Source organism: Lepus europaeus, chromosome 5 (assembly GCF_033115175.1).
Source record: "Lepus europaeus isolate LE1 chromosome 5, mLepTim1.pri, whole genome shotgun sequence".
NCBI classification, from domain to species: Eukaryota; Metazoa; Chordata; class Mammalia; order Lagomorpha; family Leporidae; genus Lepus; species Lepus europaeus.
Genome location: NC_084831.1, coordinates 86,737,681 through 86,758,445, shown reverse-complemented (window position 1 = coordinate 86,758,445; position 20,765 = coordinate 86,737,681). Strand labels below are relative to the sequence as shown.

The 20,765-nt window shown below is 42.9% G+C and overlaps 1 protein-coding gene across 2 annotated transcripts in view; it reads right to left on the bottom strand.

Moving 5' to 3' along the window:
• Positions 1-12,487, bottom strand: part of MTF2 (metal response element binding transcription factor 2) — an 83,829-nt gene extending 71,342 nt beyond the window's left edge. The window contains exon 1 of one of the 2 annotated variants that reach the window (XM_062191748.1): positions 12,196-12,487. In XM_062191748.1, coding sequence (XP_062047732.1) covers positions 12,196-12,200 — 5 coding nt within the window. In that variant the 5' untranslated portion in view covers positions 12,201-12,487. The remainder of the gene's footprint in view (positions 1-12,195) is intronic. The other variant, XM_062191747.1, reaches the window with a different exon arrangement.
• Positions 12,488-20,765: the final 8,278 nt, after the last annotated feature.

The following is a 20,765-nucleotide window of genomic DNA, read 5'->3' as shown; positions in this document are numbered from 1 at the left end:
TCTGAAGCTAACATGAGGACAGAAAAAAACTGATATTCTCTCTTCTAAATGAAAATTGGTTCATTTTGCTTCTATATGTTTAAAGCAACTTTAATTTGCAGAAAAATGAATTAAAAAGATTTTTGGCTAAAAAATTGTATACCCATGAAGTTTTTTCATAACACGCATTCTCATGAACTTTTTGAAGACTTTTCATATGCACAGATTTCAAAAAATTTTTTGTGTCACAATAAATATCCTTTTGCTGCTTTTTTTTTGAAAGGCAGAGCGAAAAAAGAAGAGAGGTATTTTCCATTTGCTGCTTCATTCCAATAAAGGCCTGCAACAGTTCAAGCCAAACCAGGCCAAAAGCAAGAGCTCTATCCAGGTCTCCCATGTGAGTGGTAGGTATCCAACCACTTGCATGTCACCTGCTGCCTTCCCAGGGTGTATGCCTGCAGGAAGCTGGAATCAGGAGCAGAACCAAGACTTGAACTCAGGCACTGATATGGAATATGGATATCCCAAGCAGCATCTTAATCAATACACCTAATACTTGCTCTTCAATGCCATTTTTCCACAAACCTTTTGAAGTATCCTTATATAACAAAACTAAATTTAAAAACAAACAGCCAAATGTCACAGAAAGAGGGAAGTGGTACTTTTGCCAGAATCTCCTCAATGAGCTTAAAGTTCAAGATGATGAAGACCTACTCCTGTGGACCCAGGGAACTTGAAATCAGGAGAAACCCAGTAATTATATTTATTTCCAAAAAGTGTAGACATATATACAAAGTAATTAATGGGCAAGGAGATAACTGTTCCAAAATATTATAATCATTTCAGAAAGAAGCTGGTGAAATTCCTATCCACATCACAAGGTGTGATAGTTTAGAGAAAACAGAAGCTACAAAATGTGAAATTCATTAACTTTTCTTTCCATGCCCCTTTTCCCTAAACCCACCCACAAAAGTTCTTACTTAATCTATTCCTCTAACAACATGCTGATTCTCATCAGTATTAGTTCATAGCCTCAAAAACCTCATGTCATCAATAACCTCCTTTCCTCTTTTTTCTTTTTAAAGATTCTATTTATTTGAAAGGCAAATTTACAGAGAGAGAGGTAGAGACAGACACAGAGAGAGCTCTTCCATCTGTTGGTTCACTCTCCAAATGGCTGCAATGGCCAGAGCTGAGATAATCTGAAGCCAGGAGCTTCTTCTGGGTCTCCCACGTGGGTGCAGGGGCCCAAGAACTTGGGCCATCCGCTGGTGCTTTCCCAGGCACATTAGCATGCAGCTGCATCAGAAGTAGAGCAGCTGGGGCTCAAACTGGCGCCTATAGGGGATGCTAACACCCATTAAAGCTGGGGCTTTAATCTGCTGTGCCACAGAGCAAGCCCTCCTTTCCTCTTTTTAAATCCTCTCAAACTCCCTTTGGTGAATGAGTATCTATCACAATCAAAATCAAATTAAAACAACAAAAATTCTTAGAAGTTACTTTTTCATTTTTCTCATTCTTTTCTCCACTAAACATAGAAAAGCGTTTTCTGTTTAAACAGTTGTAAACTAACTTTTATCCTGGTAACTGTTAACAATGGCATCAGAGATCTCTAAATGACCAGACAATGTTCTAATTTCAGTTCTCACTATACCAACCTTTGTATGTTAACTGATGATCACAATCTATTTGTTGAAATTTTCTTTTTTTTCTTCCTTTCTGAGATGCCTGCCACTCATAATACATGACTCTTTCCCTTCCCTCTGATTATTTCTTTACTGATTGCTCCTTCTGTCAACCCCTTTAAATGCTAAGAGTTGCCTAGAGTTCCCTCCTCTTATTCAATATGTTGTGCCTATCCTGACTAGTCATGTTTTCCTAATGCTTAACTAATTTTCAACTGTTGCCAATTTCTAAATCACTTTATTACTAGCTCAAACCTATCTCAAAAGCTTCAGATCCTTATTTCCAATTGCCCACTAGACATTTTTACCTGGATTCTCCCAATACCTTTAACAATGACTTTTCTTTATTTTTCTTTCCTTCCTCCAATATTCTCCATCTAGCTAATACCATTAATATGTTCAATCCAGAAATTTGTAACTGATTCCTCCCTCTTCTCAACCAACCATTCACCATATCCTGCTGATTTTTCCTTAAAGATCACCTCTCAGATATCTTCTACAACTACTCCCGTATTTGAGGAGCAGCTCTTACCTGTACTAGTACCACTGACTCCCAACTGATCTTTCTGCCTCTGGCTTCCTGGTGTATTTAATGTATTTTCAATTTACAGTTAGGAAAACCATTTTAATTCCTCACTCCTTTATCTAAAGAGCTTTAGTGAATCTTACTAATTTTCATATTTTAACTTTATGTACTATATAGCACTTACAACTGATTTCATTTTATGATCACCAACTGGCCAGCTGACAATAGCAGAGTACTCAAAATATATGCACACAACCAAGAATCCTAGCATCAAAACTCAGAAAAGGGGTAACACTAGCCACTAACTGGGTATTTTTTATTCCCCTTCCCATCAAATGGCTATAGGAGTTAATGGGATACATAGTAACTCAGACATATTCAGCTCATTTCCCAAAATGAGACTCAGGAATACTTGATCTACCTAACTGTAAACCTACATTACTGCCACATTACTCTTATATATTAATTCTTGTAGATTATCTTTTAAATATGTGCCACAGATATACATGCCACAAAAATTAATATTGTGGGAGCTACCTGCGATGCCAGCATCCCATATCGGAGCCCTGGTTTGGGTACAGGCTACCTTGCTTCCAATTCAGCTCCATGATAATACACCTGGTAAGGAAGCAGAAGATGGCTCAAGTGCTTAGGCCCCTACCACCCTTGTGGGAGTTTCTGGGTCCTATCTTTGGCTTGAACAATCCCCAGCAATTGTGGTCATCTTGGGAGTAAACCAGCAGATGGATGATCTCTTTCTCTACCTCTCCCTCCCTCTCTCCTGACTAGTCTGGAGACATGACCCTGTCACTCTGTCTTTAAAATAAATCAAAATAAGTAAATCTTTTTAAAAATTAATATTGTAAAGAAAAACTCTGCCATAGGGGCCAGTGTGGCACAATGGATTAAGCCAACACCTGTGACACTAGTATCACATATGAGCAGTGGTTCAAGTCCCAGATGCTCCACTTCTAATGCACCTGGGAAAGCATCAGATGGTGATGACCTGAATGCTTGGGCTCCTGCCACTCACACAGAAAACCTGGATGGAGTGGATGGAGTTCAGGTTCCTGGCTTGAGTCTGACCCAGCTCCAGGCCGCTGTGATCATTTGGGTAGTGAACCAGCAGATAGAAAACTTTTTTAAGATTTATTCATTTGGGGCCGGCGCCGTGGCTTAACAGGCTAATCCTCCGCCTTGCAGCGCCGGCACCCCGGGTTCTAGTCCCGGTTGGGGCGCTGGATTCTATCCCGGTTGCCCCTCTTCCAGGCCAGCTCTCTGCTGAGGCCCAGGAGTGCAGTGGAGGATGGCCCAAGTGCTTGGGCCCTGCACCCCATGGGAGACCAGGAGAAGCACCTGGCTCCTGGCTTCGGATCAGCGAGATGCGCCGGCTGCGGCCATTGGAGGGTGAACCAACGGCAAAAAGGAAGACCTTTCTCTCTGTCTCTCTCTCTCTCACTATCCACGCTGCCTGTCAAAAAAATATGTATATATTTATTCATTTGGAATAAATGAATAAATTAAGTTTATTCATTTGGAAAGCAGAGTTACAGAGAGGCAGAGGCAGAGGCAGAAAGAGATCTTCCATTGGCTGGTTCACTTCCCAAATTACTGCAACAGCTGGAGCTGAGCCAATCTAAAGCGAGGAGCCAGGAGCTTCCTCCAGGTCTCTCACGTGGGTGCAGGGGCCATAGCAGAGAGCTGGATCAGAAGTAGAGCAGTCATGTCTTGAACTGGCACCCATATGGGATGCTGACACTGCAGGTGGTGGCCTTACCCACTACACCAGTGTTGGACCCAGAAAACCTCTCTTTAGCTCCCTCTAAGTCTGCCTTTCATACAAAACATTTTTCTCTTTTTTTAATGATTTATTTATTTATTTATCTGAAAGACAGAGTTACAGAGAGGCAGAGGCAGAGAGAGAGGTCTTCCATCCACTGGTCCACTCCCCAGCTGGCCACAATGGCAGGAGCTGCACCGAAAGGAAGCCAGGAGCCAGGAACTTCCTCTGAGTCCCCTACTTGTGTCTTTCCCAGGCCATAGCAGAGAGCTGGATCAGAAGTGGAGCAGTCAGTAATCGAACTGGTGCCCATATAGGATGCCAGCACTGCAGGTGGTGGCTTCATCCATTACACCACAGCACTGGCCACAAATGAAACATCTTAAAAAACTATTGTAGGAGGCCGGCGCCGTGGCTTAACAGGCTAATCCTCTGCCTTGCGGCGCCGGCACACCGGGTTCTAGTTCCGGTTGGGGCGCCGGATTCTATCCCGGTTGCCCCTCTTCCAGGCCAGCTCTCTGCTATGGCCCGGGAAGGCAGTGGAGGATGGCCCAAGTGCTTGGGCCCTGCACCCGCATGGGAGACCAGGAGAAGCACCTGGCTCCTGGCTTCAGATCAGCGCGATGCGCAGGCCGCAGCGGCCATTGGAGGGTGAACCAACGGCAAAAAGGAAGACCTTTCTCTGTCTCTCTCTCTCACTATCCACTCTGCCTGTCAAAAAAAATAAATAAATTAAAAAAAAAAAAAAAGCTATTGTAGGAGCCAGCACTGTGGCATAGCGGGTGAAGCCACTGGCTGCAGTGCCAGTATCACATGTGACTGTCTGTTCAAGACCTGGCTGCTCCACTTCCAATCCAGCTCTCTGCTATGGCCTGGGAAAGCAGCAGAAGATGGTACAAGAAGTCCTTGTACTCCTGCACCCCCGCAGGAGACCCAGAAGAAGCTCCTGGCTTCGGATAAGCCCAGGTCTGGCACTTGCAGCCATTTGGGGAGTGAACCAGCAGATGGAAGGTATCTCTCTCTCTCTGCCTCTCTGTAACTCTGCCCTTCAAACAAATAAATCTTCAAAAAAAAACAAAAACAAAAAACTGTGCTGGAAAATGAAGTTGGATCCCTACTTCAAATCATAAACAAAAATTAACTCAAACTTGAACAGCGTTTGTCATGACTGTTGAGGAACAGGTGTTTTTTGTTGTTGTTGTTTGTTTTTTGACAGGCAGAGTTAGTGAGAGACAGACAGAGAGAAAGGTCTTCCTTCTGTTGGTTCACCCCCCAAATTTCGGCCGGCACGCTGCGCTGATCCAAAGCCAGAAGCCAGGTGCTTCCTCCTGGTCTCCCATGCGGGTGCAGGGCCCAAGGACTTGGGCCATCCTCCACTGCGTCCCCGGGCCACTGCAGAGAGCTAGACTGGAAGAGGAGCAACAGGGACAGAATCTGGAGCCCCAACCAGGACTAGAATCCAGTGCCGGCACCACAGGCAGAGAAACACGTTTGTTTTGGTTTTTGTTTTGTTTTGTTTTCTTAAAGAATAGAGTGGGACTGGGAATGGGAGAGGAAGGAAGGGATAGGGTGGGAATGGGGGTGGGAGGGTGGGTATGGTGGAAGAATCATTATGTTCCTGAAGTTGTACTTAAGAAATCTGTCCTCATTAAATAAAAGGTTTCTTTAGGAAAAAAAAAAAAACTCAAAATAGACGGTGACATAAATATAAGAACTAAGCTATAAAACACTCAGAAGCACAGTAATAAACCACTGTAAACTTCATATGCAACAATTTCTTAGAGATAACATCAAAAGCACAAACAAGGAGTGGGCATTGTGATAGAGGGTTTAGTCATAGCTTGGGATACCCATATCCCACAACAGAGTACCCAGTTGGGGCCCCACTTCTGCTTCTGATCCAACTTTCTGCTAATGTACCATGGGAGACCTGGATTGAGTTTTTGGCTCCTGGCTTCAGCCTGACCTAGCCCTGGCTGTTATGGGCATTTGGGGAGTAAACCAGAATACTGAAGATTGATCCCTCTGTCTTTCAAATAAATATAAGTTTTAAATATAAGTTTAAAAAAAGGCACAAAGATAAGCTGGACTTCACTAAAATTAAATACTTCCGCACTTCAAAGGACATCATCAAAAAACTTAAAAGACGATTCACAGAACAGAAAAAGAACACTGCAGGGCTGACATTGTGGTGCAGCAGTTTGGACTGCCGCTTGTGACACCAGCATCCCATAATGGTACTGGTTAAAGTCTTAACTGCTCCACTTCTGATCCAACTCCCTGCTAATGAGCCTGCAAGGACAGCAAAAGATTGCTCAAGTACTTGGGCCCTTGCAACTCACATGGGAGACTAGATGGAGTTCTAGGCTCCAGGTTTGGCCGGGTCCAGCTTCAGACATTTCTGCCATTTGGGGAGTGAACCAGCAAATAGAAGATCTCACTGTCTCTCCCTAACTCTTTCAAATAAATAAATCTTTAAAAAATAAAAAAAGATTTAAAGGTTTTTTTTTTTTTAAAAAACATTGCCAATCATGTATCTGATTAAGGACTCGTATCCAAAATAAGTAACTCAGCAGTAAGACAATCCAATTTTTAGACAAATCCTTAGACAAAGGACCTACATAGTTCTCTGAAGGTGGTCTACAACAAATACATGGAAAGATGCTCAAAATCATTAGCTACCAGGAAAATGAAAATCAAAACCACAAGTAATATCACTTCATACCCACCAGGATAATTATAATCAAAAAGATAACAAGTACTGATAAGGATGTGAAGTAATTGGAAACCTAACTGCTGGTGATACTGTAGAATGGTACAGTCTCCTTGAAAAACAATCTGGCAGCTCCTCAAAATGTATCTAATCCAGCAATTCCACTACTAGATATGTACTCAAGAGAAAAGAAAATGCATGCCCACACAAATCCAATGCATGAATGTTCATAAGTGGCATTTCTTTTAACAGCCAAAACATGGAAACAACCCAAGGTCCAGCAAAGATTATACTTTTTATGGCCAATACTACTTGGCCATAAAAAGAATGAAATACGGATACATGCTACAACAAATATATACCTTTAAAACATTATGCTAAGTGAAAGAAGCAGACAGAAAAGATCACATACCATACTCATGTTCCATTTACAGAAAATGTCTAGAGTAGGCAAATCTACAGACACAGAGAGTAGATTATTGGTTGTCAAGGAATAAAGGGAGTGGGGAATGGGGAATGACTGCTAATGGATACAGATTTTTTCAAGTGATTAAAATGCTCCAAAAAGAGAGAACTGTGATGGTTGTACAACTCTGTGAATCTATTAAAAGTTACTGAGTTATAAACCCTTATTTTTAATATTTATTTCTTTGAAAGGCAGAGTTGAAAGAGAGAGAGAGAGGGATATCTTCCATCCACTGGTACACTCCCCAGATGGCCATAACAGGCCGTAGCAGGGCTGATCCAAAGCCAGTAGCTTATTCCAGGTCTTCCACATGGGTGCAGGGACCCAAAAACTTGGGGCATTTTCTGCTGCTTTCCCAGGCACATTAGCAGAGAGCTGGGTCAGAAGTGGAGCAGCAGGGACTCAAACCAATGTCCATATGGAATGCCAGTGTCACAGGTGATCGTTTTACCTACTATGCCACAGCATCGGCCCCTGAATTATAAGTCTTAAAACGGTAATTGTGAATTACGTACATATAAATACGGCATGTGAATTATGTCTCAATAAAATAAATAAAACTATAGGCCGGCGCCGTGGCTCAACAGGCTAATCCTCCGCCTTGCGGCGCCGGCACACCGGGTTCTAGTCCCGGTCAGGGCACCGATCCTGTCCCGGTTGCCCCTCTTCCAGGCCAGCTCTCTGCTGTGGCCAGGGAGTGCAGTGGAGGATGGCCCAAGTGTTTGGGCTCTGCACCCCATGGGAGACCAGGATAAGCACCTGGCTCCTGCCATCGGATCAGCGCGGTGCGCCGGCCGCAGCGCGCTACCGCGGCGGCCATTAGAGGGTGAACCAACGGCAAAGGAAGACCTTTCTCTCTGTCTCTCTCTCTCTCTCACTGTCCACTCTGCCTGTCAAAAATAAAAAAAAATAAATAAATAAAAATAAATAAATAAAACTATAAAGTTACAATTTTTGCATTTCACTGTTAAGTAAATTTTATTCCCAACGCCAAAAACAAACATCTAAAAAATAACTAAGAAGTGTAGTAAACTGGAAAGTGGGTGGAGATACAGATAACACAAGAATAGACACATTAAAGTTCATTATATTGCTCTGTTCATTTGGTATGTCTGAAATTTTCCTTAATAAGTTTTTCAACCTCCCTAAAGTATAAAAATAACATAGTAGGGGCTGGCACTGTGGCATAGTGGGCTAAGCTTCTGCTTTTTCCGCTGGTATTCCATATCAGAGTGACCACTCAATCCCGGTTGCTCTGCTTTCGATCCAGCTCCAATGCAAATACACCTGGGAGAGCAGCCGATGATGGCTCAAGTGATTGGGCCCCTGCTCCCATGTGGGAGACCAGAATGAAGTTCCTGGCTCCTGGCTTCAGCCTGAAGTGAGAAAGTCCTGACTGCTGTCCCTTGCATGTGCTCTCTCTCACATGCACATACTCTATCACTCTGCCTTGCAAATCTTCAAAAAATAAAAGACAATAAATTAACATTCCTAACATTTCTGTTCTTTTTTGACATAGGAAGCAGAATCCTGTGTATTCAAGACCGGCGAGGTCGAGGCCGGCGCTGTGGCTCACTTGGTTAATCCTCTGCCTGTGGCACCGGCATCCCCTATGGGCGCCGGGTTCTAGTCCCGGTTGCTCCTCTTCCAGTCCAGCTCTCTGCTGTGGCCCGGGAAGGCAGTAGAGGAAGGCTCAAGTGCTTGGGCGCCTGCACCCATATGGGAGACCAGGAGGAAGCACCTGGCTCCGGATCAGTGTAGCTCCGGCCGTTGGGGAGTGAACCAATGGAAGGAAGACCTTTCTCTCTGTCTCTCTCCCTCACTGTCTAACTCCATCTGTCAAATAAATAAATAAATAAATAATAAAATAAAGAGTAAACCTTTATTAAAAAAAAAAAGACTGGAGAGGTCACAAGCTTCATTATTCTTTTGCAACACAACATAAGACATGGTATGTGACAAAAATGAGTAATAGTCCATCCTTTTTTTCTTTTTTTGGACAGGCAGAGTTAGGCAGTGAGAGAGAGACAGAGAGAAAGGTCTTCCTTCCGTTGGTTCACTCCCCTAATGGCAGCCACGGCCAGCGCTGCGCCGATCCGAAGCCAGGAGCCAGGTGCTTCCTCCCAGTCTCCCATGTGGGTGCAGGGACCCAAGCACTTAGGCCATCCTCCACTGCCCTCTCGGGCCACAGCAGAGAGCTGGACCGGAAGAGAAGCAACTGGGACTAGTACATGGCGCCCCAACCGGGACTAGAACACGGGTTGCTGGCGCTGCAGGTGGAGGATTGGCCAAGTGAGCCACAGCGCCTGCCGGAATATTTCATCTTAAAACAAAGAGAATTTTGAACTTCCTCAATCCTAAGGCAGCTCTTCACCTTAGGTTCCTGCATCTTTCAGAGTTACTAGATATGAATTCCTAACACATGGATACAACTACTCCTAATATCATACTGTCCAATACAGCCTTTAAATTCTAGTTTCGATAAATCAAATTATAAATTTAGTTCTTTGCCTCAATAGTTACACTTCTAGTGTAATCAGTGTCTACCATACTGAATAAAGCAAATATAGGACACTGCCATCATTGCCAAAAGTTCTATTGGACAGCACCACCCTAATACATAAGAAATATCACTGGGGCAGGTGTTGCACACAGATTTCAGAATGCCAGTTTGAGAACTGGTTAGTTACTCTGCTTTGGATCCAGCTTCCTGCTAATGTGCTTGGGAAGGCAGCAGATGATGGCCTAAGTACTTGGTTCTCTGACACCCTGTGGGAGACCCAGATGGAGTTCTAGCCTCCTGGCTTCAGCCTGGCCCAGCACCTGCTGTTACAGGCATTTGGGGTGAGAACCAGCAGACAAAATGATCTCTATCTCTCCCTCTGTTACTCTGCCTTCCAAATATTTTAAAAAGAAATATCAACAAAGCAACTTCCACATTCCAAGAGAGAGCTGTTATACTGTACTTCATTTTAAAAAACAAATTTTCCTAAAGAAAGCTAAGGAATATTATTCATGAAGGGTAGACCAAAACAGCACTTAAGTTCTACACTCAGAACTACCAATGCTACAGATGCTGGCCATGGCAATTCCTCAGAGGCAAATTTCTGGATTTGCTAAAACAGATTACCAGTATACTTTCAATTTCCTCAAGTCAGATGTGAAGATTATGCTAAAATATAAATAAAGCAAATTATCCTTTCAAAGACCTAATGAAAAGGTATATGAGTATTTGTAATCCATGATATTAAAGAGTTTATGACCCATAGCAAAATATACAGAATAAAATTCCTTTCCAAAGACAGCTTTGAGGCCACAGACATAATTTAAAAGACTATTAAATACATTTGTTTCATCTAGAAACAAGGGTTAGCCAGATAATTTCTATACATCAAGTTCTAAAATTATGTGTGCATTTCATCTGCTATTTCCGTTAATGCCGATTCACATAAAAACCTGCAGCAGCAGGAAACAGGTGCATTCTTAATTCAAATATTTAGAACATTTTTAGCACTTTAAAAAAATCAGGTGAGCAAATTTTAAAATCTGAATTCAGATTTTTATATTTAAGAACTTAACAAGCTGTATTCCCTCTCGTGCTATCACTGCAAACACTTGGGAAGGTACCTAACATTCCAAACACAAAATATAATACTTTGATTTATGAAATTTAAAACCAACCCTTCCCTTGCCTGAACTATCAAACACTTAAAACTGATGGTCAAAATGGTTCCATTTTAAAGCATTTTCAAATATTTGAAAAGGCCAATTAAGAATTTTAAGAACATATTATTTATCCACAATAAATACTTTTAAATTCAACTGTCTTTGCAAGTCACTGCCCCCTCCCAAAACAAAAAATAATTCTCGAGAGAATCAGAAACATGGAAATTGAAACCAGCCTGTAGGCGAGGTAGTACACGGGAGAGTCACATGGAATTGATCTGAAGGAGAAAGTTACTACTACCGGAGCATCTGGAGTCAAATTAAATCAGGCACAATTCACATATTTCTAGCTCTGTACTGACCTCACATGGTGTTTTCCTGTATGTTATACATAGGCCTACCTAGGCTTTCACATTTGAATTGGTATAATAAGATGGTTTCCTGTCCTAAAGTTAAACGCTTTCAAGAATAAAATAACATTCCATAACCGTTTTCCCATTGTTCATGAACCTTCACTGTTCATCAAATCACCCCGATAAAACCATCTGTTCCCTCTAATTGCTTCCAAAGAAAAATTCTAGCAACCAAGGACACCAGATTGTAAGACACAGTCGGAGTAAGAGTTCTGGCACTGCCGAAATATGTTAAGAAATCTTGGCAAATTAGTAGAAATCCCTTAAACCGTAATTATCTCAGTTGCAAAAACGAATACAATACAAACCTACATCTGAGCAGGGGTACGAGTTGGATTTAATTAAACAGAAGAAATGCCTCAGATACTGGATGCACTCCAAATACAGGCTACCTCTCGCCCATCTCATTTTCCCTCCCACTACTTCCCTTTAGGCTTCCAAGCTCCACTTATCCCCATACCCCATCCAGCCCCTCACTCCAATCCCACACAACCCCACCAGCCCCCAGTTCCAAGCTGCTACTTTGCTTTGCACCTCCTGAGCTCCCCGCATCGCCCTCAGCCCCCATTTCCTACCGGCTCCTCCCCTCGGCTCCCCACCGCCTCGTCACCAGGTTCATCCTGCCCCTCCAACCGTCTCCCGCCCCCAGGTTCCTTCCTGCCCTCCAAACACAGCTTCCCCGTCTCAACGTTTTATCTGCTTCCTCCAACGGACTGCCCCAACGTCCTCCTAGCGCCTTTGGTCCCAATGTTCTCCAACACTCAACTGACTACTGCTTTCCACCCATTCTCTTCCACACATACACACACACACACACACGCACATATGTGCAAAGGCACCCACGTACGAGAGCCCCCACCCCCACCTTGATCCTCCATCTTTCCCTTTTATACTTGCTTCCTTTCTTCCTGCTCCCCCCACCCCCACCTCCTCCGGAAGAGTCGGTTCCCAGGCCAAGGTCTCTCACCTCATTCGGTCACTTCAGTGGTGCCAACCGCTTCATACAGGAAAAAACAACCAATCACGTCCCCGTGGGCGCTTCCCTTGCGACTCCGAGCACTTACCGGGCACCCGCCCCACCGGGCACCCCGCACATACGCACACACAAACGGAGCTCCTTGGGGACGAGGGTTGCGGGTAGACTGAGCGCTCTTACACCGGCCTCAAACACAGCCCACTTCGCTACAGCCCTTCGCCATTTTGGTTTCCCGCGGACTGCCTGTGCATTCTGGGATCGCAGAGCGACTCCGGTGCCGAATGGCAGCTCTCCAGGGCCGCGGCGGGGGCGGGGACTGCGCGGCGAGCGCGGAAGAACACCGCGCCCTACGTCCCGGGCCGGAGCTGAACAAAGACGGACTCTTTAACGTTGCGGTGAGACCGAGTCCTTCCGCTGCCGGGGCTAACACAATAGTGAGCGCAGGGCTCCCGGCTGGCGGTTGGGCTGCGCTGCTGTGTCTGGTGACGGAGACGGTCGCAGCGAACCTTCAGTGTGCTATTCCTTCCCTGGGAAATAGGACGGTGCCCTGTGTCCCTTGCTGGGCCGATTTCCTTTCCGCGGGGAAAACTTCGACTGCCGCACGTTCTTCTGCCTTCACCCTGCGGCCTGCTGTTAGAATTTCCTCCAGCGGGGAGGAGACCCAGCGTGTCAGAATTATATTTTGTTAAGCCCCGAACTCCTTAAGAGGAGCTGCTTATATGGAAGGCTTTCAGAATCTTCCCTCCTCATATGTTTTTTCGGTTTACCTCCTTTGCGATTCTTCTTAATTTGAATGAAATTAGAATAACCCCGTGCAAGGTGTTTTATTTTAGGAATACAGAACTTTTTCATAGTAAGGCAGACCCTTACCCTGCCCGATAGTCTGCGGCCGATAGGGGTCCCAACTGACAAAACCGGGAAAGTGCGTGCGTGTCTCTTCGAGGGACATTTAAATACTCAGTCTCGCACCTCTTCGTAGCCAGGTATGGTCCTACATTTGTAACTCTGTCAAAATATTTCTTAATCATTTTATATTTTAGCTGATACTAAGCCACAGGGATAGTAAATCCCATATTTTTTTTTTTCTGTTTCGAAAAAAAATGCCTCTTAACTGCCTAACCACACTTTGCTCATATTTCAAAAGGGGTTCCCTCAGCCTGTGACCTCAGAACTTGGCAAATAAGCATATTCATGTTAGCCAATATTATTCAATATTCTAAATATGTTGGTCATTCCCTGCCGCTGTGCTTCTAACAGTTCTAATTTCAGCTCCGTCTTCTTTCACCCTTACTGCATCTGCCTTTCAATTTTCGCTTTATCTCAACTCTCTTATAACCTACTTGGTAATACATTCTTCTTGGATGCCTTTTATACGCTGAAGATAATTTTGACTTTAAAAAAAAAGCAGTTCAAAAATGGATGATGTTACAAGACAGGTATATTTCTATGCCACTAAATCTAATAAAACATTTTGTGTAAGTTCTCCACAACACTTCTGTCAAATAGTCAGCGAAGCTCGACTTCACTATTTTCAGTGATTTAATACCTCAGAGCCAGTCAAATTTCGTTTACACAGAAACTCTGATATTGTAGTCCCCCTTCATCTGTGAGGGATGTGTTTCAAGACTCCCAGTGGATGCCTGAAGCTTCTGATAATACCAAACTCTAAAAATATTATGTTGTTTCCTATGTATGCATGTCCATCATAAAATTTAATTTATAATTAGGCACAGGAAGAGATTAATGTAGATAATAAGATAACAACATACTGTAATAAAACTCAGGTGAATGTTCTCTCTCTCAACATACTTTATTGTACTATTGATCTTAGCAAACTCAATAGACAATTTTTTTCTTAAGGCACTAACTTCCACCTTTTCACTTAAAGGAAGCATTTACAACTTCTCTATGGCATATCTGAATTGCTTCATTAATACTTTGGTGTTCTGACAGTACTACTGAGTAAAAAAAGGTCACTTGATCACAAGCACTGCAATACTAAGACAGTTAATCCTTTAAACAAGACAGTTACTAACAGGTACATACATGGCCTATATAAAGGGATTTCAAAAAGTACATGGAGGGCCAGTGCTGTGTGGCATAGCAGGTAAAGCCGCCACCTTGGTTGGCGTGCATATGGTTGCAGTGCCTGCAACTCATATGGGCACCGGTTTGAATCCCAGCTGTTCCACTTCTGATCCAGATCTCTGCTATGGCCTGGGAAAGCAGTGGAAGATGACCCAAGTCCTTGGACCCCTACACCCGCATGGGAGACACGGAAGAAGCTCTTGGCTCCTGGCTTTGGATCAGCACAGCCCTGGCCATTGTGGCCATCTGGGGACTACCAGTGGGTGGAAGACTTCTCTCTCTCTGCCTCTGCCTCTCTGTAACTCTGCCTTTCAAATAAATTTTTTTTAAAAGTTCATGGAAATTGAATTTTAAAATAAATTTAATTTAGTATAAAAAACGTTTAATCCATACATAGGTTTTTGTATTTTTTTAAGATTTATTTATTTATTTGAGAGGTAGAGTTACAGACAGAGGAAGAGACAGAAAGGTCTTTCTTCTGTTGGTTCACTCCTCAAATGGCCCTAAAGGCCGGAGCTGCGCTGATCCAGAGCCAGGAACCAGGAGCCAGGAGTCTCTTCCTGGTCTCCCACGTGGGTGCAGGGGCCCAAGCACTTGGGCCATCCTCCACTGCTTTTCCAGGCCATAAGCAGAGAACTGGATTGGAAGTGGAGCAGCCAGGACTAGAACCAGCACTCATGTGGGATGCCGGCACCACAGGCGGAGGATTTACCTACGGCGCCACGGTGCCAGCCTCAGGTTTTTGTATGTTTTTATGAACTTTTTGAAGGCCCCTTGTAGAATATAGATATGCCAAACAAAAGGGATGATTCATGTCCTAAGGGGGATGAAGCAAAACTGAGATTTCATCATGCTGCTCAGAATGGCATACAACTTAAAACTTCGAGATTATTTATTTCTAGAATTTTCCATATAGTATTTTCAGGCCATGGTTGACCACAGGTAACTGAAACCTTGAAAAGCCAAACCATAGGTAAAGGGGAACTACTGCAAGCCAAAATTTCTCCTTTATATTGAATTACAATCTACCTTCCCATAATTTCCACTCACTGGTCTAACTTTTAGCTTCTTTCACCACAAAAAGAGAGTCCCTCATGCATTAGATAAGTCAACGATGCCTGTCTTTAAAAGGGGGAGGGGGGACTTTCTTCCTATGCTAGTACAAGAGTACAAAGGTATAACCAAATATTATTGAGGAAACCAGGTGCTTAGGGATTCAAGGACACTCAGGAAGTCACAGTAAAATATACAAAATACCTGTAATGATAACACCAGTCTTAGAAATTTCTGCTAAGCAACATGCCATGGAATAGGACTTTCAGAAGAAAAATCAGTCAAGTCCCTCAGAAATAGGATGCACAGTTAACTCCAGTCAAAGTAATCTCTTTATGGTTGTTATTTATTTCAGGGATTATCATTAGGGTTGTACACAAATATCCTGGTTCTCCTCTCTTATAGACACATAGTGAAACTGCGCTCATTTGCACTTGAAGTTAGACATAGCATTGTGACTTGCTTTTCACCAATGAAATGGAAGGGGTAAGTGATGTATATCACTTTCTGGGAGAATCTTTAAAAGGCAGTCACAACTCCCCCCCCCCCCCCCCGCCTTACTGGAGTAATTATGGACGCTTGTGTTGCAATCCCTAAATTACTCCAATACCAGAGATAGAGTATTGCATTCTTCAACCACAATCCAATTTTAGAAAATTTCCATCATCCCCCCAAAAAATCATTGTACTTACTGTGGTTTGAATATCATTCCCTTCCCTGTCCTGCCAATTTGAGTTTTGTCTGCAAAGTCTTATTTTTTTGAAAAAATATTTTATAAATGTATTTATTTTATTTATTTATTTTATTTGAGAGGTAGAGTCATAGACAGTGAGAGGGAGAGAGAGAGAGAAAGGTCTTCCTTCCATTGGTTCACTCCTCAAATGGCCGCAACGGCTGGAGCTGCGCCAATCTGAAGCCAGAAGCCAGGAGCTTCATCCCAGTCTGCCACATGGGTGCAGGAGCCCAAGGACTTGGACCATCTTCCACTGCTTTCCCAGGCCATAGCAAAAAGCTAGCTTGGAAGTGGAGCACCCAGGACTAAAACCAATGCCCATATGGGATGCTGGCACAGCAGGCGAAGGATTACCTTACTGTGCCACAGTGCCAGACCGTGCAAAGTCTTATTTTAATAGTATTAAGTAGATAGAAACTTCCAGTTACGGTGTTTAGAGGTAGGACTTGGGGTGGGGGGGGATGATTAGATTGTATTAGGATGAGACCCCATTGTTCAATCCTGGAGACTTCATAAGGAAAAGGAGAGAGACTACATAGACAGATATAGACAGATATATACTGCCTTGTCTCTCGTGCTATGACACTCTTCGCCACCTCGAGGCTCTGTCATCAAGAAAGCCATTGTAAGGGGCTAGCATTATGGCATAATAGGTAAAGCTGCTGCCTGTGACACTGACATGAGCCCTGGTTCATGTTCCATCTGCTCCACTTCCAATCCAGCTCCCTGCTAATGGCCTAGAGAAAGCAGCAGAAGATGGTCCAAGTGTTTGAGCCCCTGCCACCCACGTGGGAGACCTGGATAAAGCTCCTGGCTCCTGGGTTTGGCCTGGTCCAACCCTGGCAATTGCAACCATCTGGGGAGTGAGAAGCAGACGGAAGATCTCTCTCTCTTTCTCTCTCTCTCTCTCTCTCTCTCTTATCTCTCCCTCTCTGTAACTCTTTCAAATAAATAAATCTTTTGAAGAAAAAAAGTCATTATCAGATGAGACTCCTGGATCTTGCACTCCCACAATCATGAGCCCAAATAAATTTCTTTTCTTTATAAAGTAGCCTGTTTCAGGTATTTTGTTATAGTAATGAAATACTGAGTAATAACAATATCCATTTGCAGTCAGTTTTGCTTTTCACCCTCAACCCCGGGTACTCTGTCTGCTATCTGTCTCTATAGGTTTGCCTTTTCTGGCAGTATCATACAAATGCACTCACATATTAAATAGTCTTTTGCATCTGGCTTCTTTCCTTCAGCATGTTTTTGAATCCACATTGTACCAATCAGTAGTTTTTTCCTTTCTATTGCTAATTAAAACTCCATTGTATGAATGGACCACGTTTTGTTTATCCATTCATCAGTTGAAGAGTATTTGGAATGTTTCCAATATGGGGCTTTTATGAACAAGTCTGCATTTGTGTACATGTCTTTGTGTGGCCATTTCCTTTAAGCAGGTTCCCGAGGTGGAGTTGCTGAGTTGTATGGGAAGTTTATCTTTAAGTGTTGAAGACACTGTGTAGTGTGAGCAATGAGTAACAGTTCCAGTTCCTTCATAATCTTGCCAATACTTGCCATCGTCTGTCCTGATTGTACTCATTGCAGTAGAGGTAAAGTGGCTTCTCATCTTGGGTTCAATTTGCATTTTTCTAATGGCTAATGATGTTGACTATCTTTTCATGTGCTTATTAGCCACCCTTGTATCTTTGCTGAAATGTCTATTCAAATCTTTTGCCCATTTTTAAATGAGGCTATTTATCTTTTTAGATCAAATTTAAGAGCTCATCATATATTCTGGATACAAGTCTTTACCAGACACATGACTTGCAAATATTTTCTCCCAGTCCATGATCTGTCTTTCATTTTTTTGCTGGAGTTTTTTGGAAATGCAAAAACTTTCTATCCAATTTATCTGTTCTTCAAATGCCACATGCTTTTGCTCTTATATCTAAGAACTCTTTGCCTGACACAGTCCATTTTTCTACTTATTTTCTTCTAGAGCTTTTGTACATTCCACTCTTACATTTAAATCTAAGATTCATTTTTAGTTAATTTTATGTGCATTTTAAGATATAGGCCTATATTCATACATTGGTGTGTATATTCACTCAAAGAGAATATTTTTTTGTTGCATTAGGCCACTATAATATGAAGTTGTATGCCACCCAGCATATTTTAGTGTCCTCTGACTGATAGGATCTAAATATTTGAAAATCTAACAGAACTCAGTAGTATGATAACACTGAATTTTCTGTCATATTCAGAACCAAAAGCAAAAAAGATGAAAATTGGGCAGAACATTTAAAGCATTAGATAATTCTCAAACTTTCTCACTGAAAAATCACAAAGAATATTATAAACAATAAACATACAAGCTCCCAATTATTAGTTATTAGTCTCTGTGTAAAACGGCTAGAAAACCTTTGACACTGTTCAGAGATAAAAATGCAAATAATTAGACAACTCAGAGAAGTTAGAAAGACAGTTGCCCGTCACCATGGCTCACTAGGCTAATTCTCTGCCTGCGGCACCAGCACCCTGGGTTCTAGTCTCAGTCGGGGCACCAGATTCTGTCCTGGTCACTCCTCTTCCTGTCCAGCTCTCTGCTGTGGCCAGGGAGTGCAGTGGAGGATGGCCCAAGTCCTTGGGCCCTGCACCCGCATGGGAGACCAGGAGAAGCACCTGGCTCCTGGCTTCAGATCAGCACGGTGCGCCGGCTGCAGCAGCCATTGGGGGGTGAACCAACGGCAAAGGAAGACCTTTCTCTCTGTCTCTCTCTCTCTCTCACTGTCCACTCTGCTTGTCAAAAAAAAAAAAAAAAGACACTCAGTGCCCTTAGAGAGTCTGCTTTCATTGGTCTGAAAAAGGAAATAAATCTGAAATATCAAAAGGAAATGACTGCTTCCATAATAATCTAATTAAAAAGACATGTTAAAATACCTCTACTTCTAGAGGATGCCATTGTTGCACAGTGGGTTAAGCCACCACCTACAATACCAGCATCCGATATTGGAGCACAGATTCAACTCCCTGTTGCTCTGCTTCCAATCTAGCTCCCTTTTAATGCTCCTGGGAAAACAGTCCAAGTACTTGGGCTCCTGCAACCCATATGGGAGACCCAGATGGAGTTCCTGGTTCCTGGCTTCAGCCTGGCCCAGAGCTGGCTTTTGGGGACATTTGGGGAATGAACTAGTGGATGGAAGATCTCTCCCTCTCTCTGTCACTCTGCCTTTTAAGTAAATAAAATAAAACTGGAAAAAAATTTTCTTCTACTGTGAAGAATTATATGCTAATAAACTAAAAAACCTCAAATAAATGGATAAATACCTGGAAACATATAACCTACCAAGATCAAATCAAGAAGATTTAGACAATCCAAACTAATCCATAACAAGTGATGAGATTGAAGCAGTAATCAAAAGTCTTGGGACAGGTTCTGTGGTGTAGTAGGCTAAGCCTCCACCTGCGGCATCTGCATCCCATATGGGTTCCAGTTCATGTCCCAGCTGCTCCTCATTGATCCAGCTTCCTACTGATGGCTTGGGAAAGCACTGGAAGATGGCTCAAGTGCTTTGGCCCATGAACCCACATGGGAGACTCAAAAGAAGCTCCTAACTCCTGGCTTCAGTTCAGCCCAGCTCCAGCCCTTGCGGCCATTTGGGGAGTGAACCAGAGGATGGAAAACCCTTCTCTCTGTCTCTTCCTTTCTGTGTCTACAACTTGCCTCTCAAATAAACAATTTTTAAAAATCTAAAAAAATAAAAACTCTTCCATCAAGGAAAAGTCTAGGACCTGACAGCTTTACTACTGAATTCTACAAAACATTCAAAAAGGAACTAACTCCAAACTGTTCCAACTATTGCAAGATATTGAACAGGATGTAACTCTGCCAAATTTTTTTATGAAGCCAGCATCACTTTGATACTAAAACCATAGACATGACACAAAAAGAAAACTACAGGCCTATATCCTTAATGAGCAGAGATGCAAAATTTGCAACAAAATACTAGCGAATCAAATCCAAAACCACATCAAAAACATCATACATCATGATCCAGTGGAATTTATCCCACAAATGCAAAGTTGGTTCAACATTTGCAAATCAATAAACATCATAAATCACACCATCAGAATGAAAAACAAAAACATATAGTGTTACCAATAGGTAGAGAGAAAGCATCTGGTAAGAATCAACACTCCTTAGTGATAAAAACTCCATAAGCAAGGTTTGGAAAGAACATATCTCAAAATCATAGAGGCTATATATGACAAACCAATAGCCAATATCATTCTGAATGAGGAAAAGCTGAAAGCATTTCTGCTCAGATCTGGAACAAGACAAGGATGTCCACTTTTGTCACTCTTATTCAATATAGTACTGAAAGTTTTAGTGGGGCCAGCGCTGTGGCATAGCAGGTAAAGCCTCCACCTGCAGTGCTAGCATCCAGCTCTCTGTGATGGCCTGGGAAAGCAGTGGAGGATGGCCCAAGTGCTTGGGACCCTGTACACACATGGGAGACCCAGAAGAAGCTCCTGGCTCTTGGCTTCATCTTGCAACCATTTGGGGAGTGAACTAGCAGATAGAAGACTCTCTCTGTCTCACCCTCTCTCTCTGTAACTCTGCCTCTGAAATAAATAAATAAATCTTAAAAAAAGATGAACATAAATCTTTGGGGAAAAAAAGAATGTCATAATACCA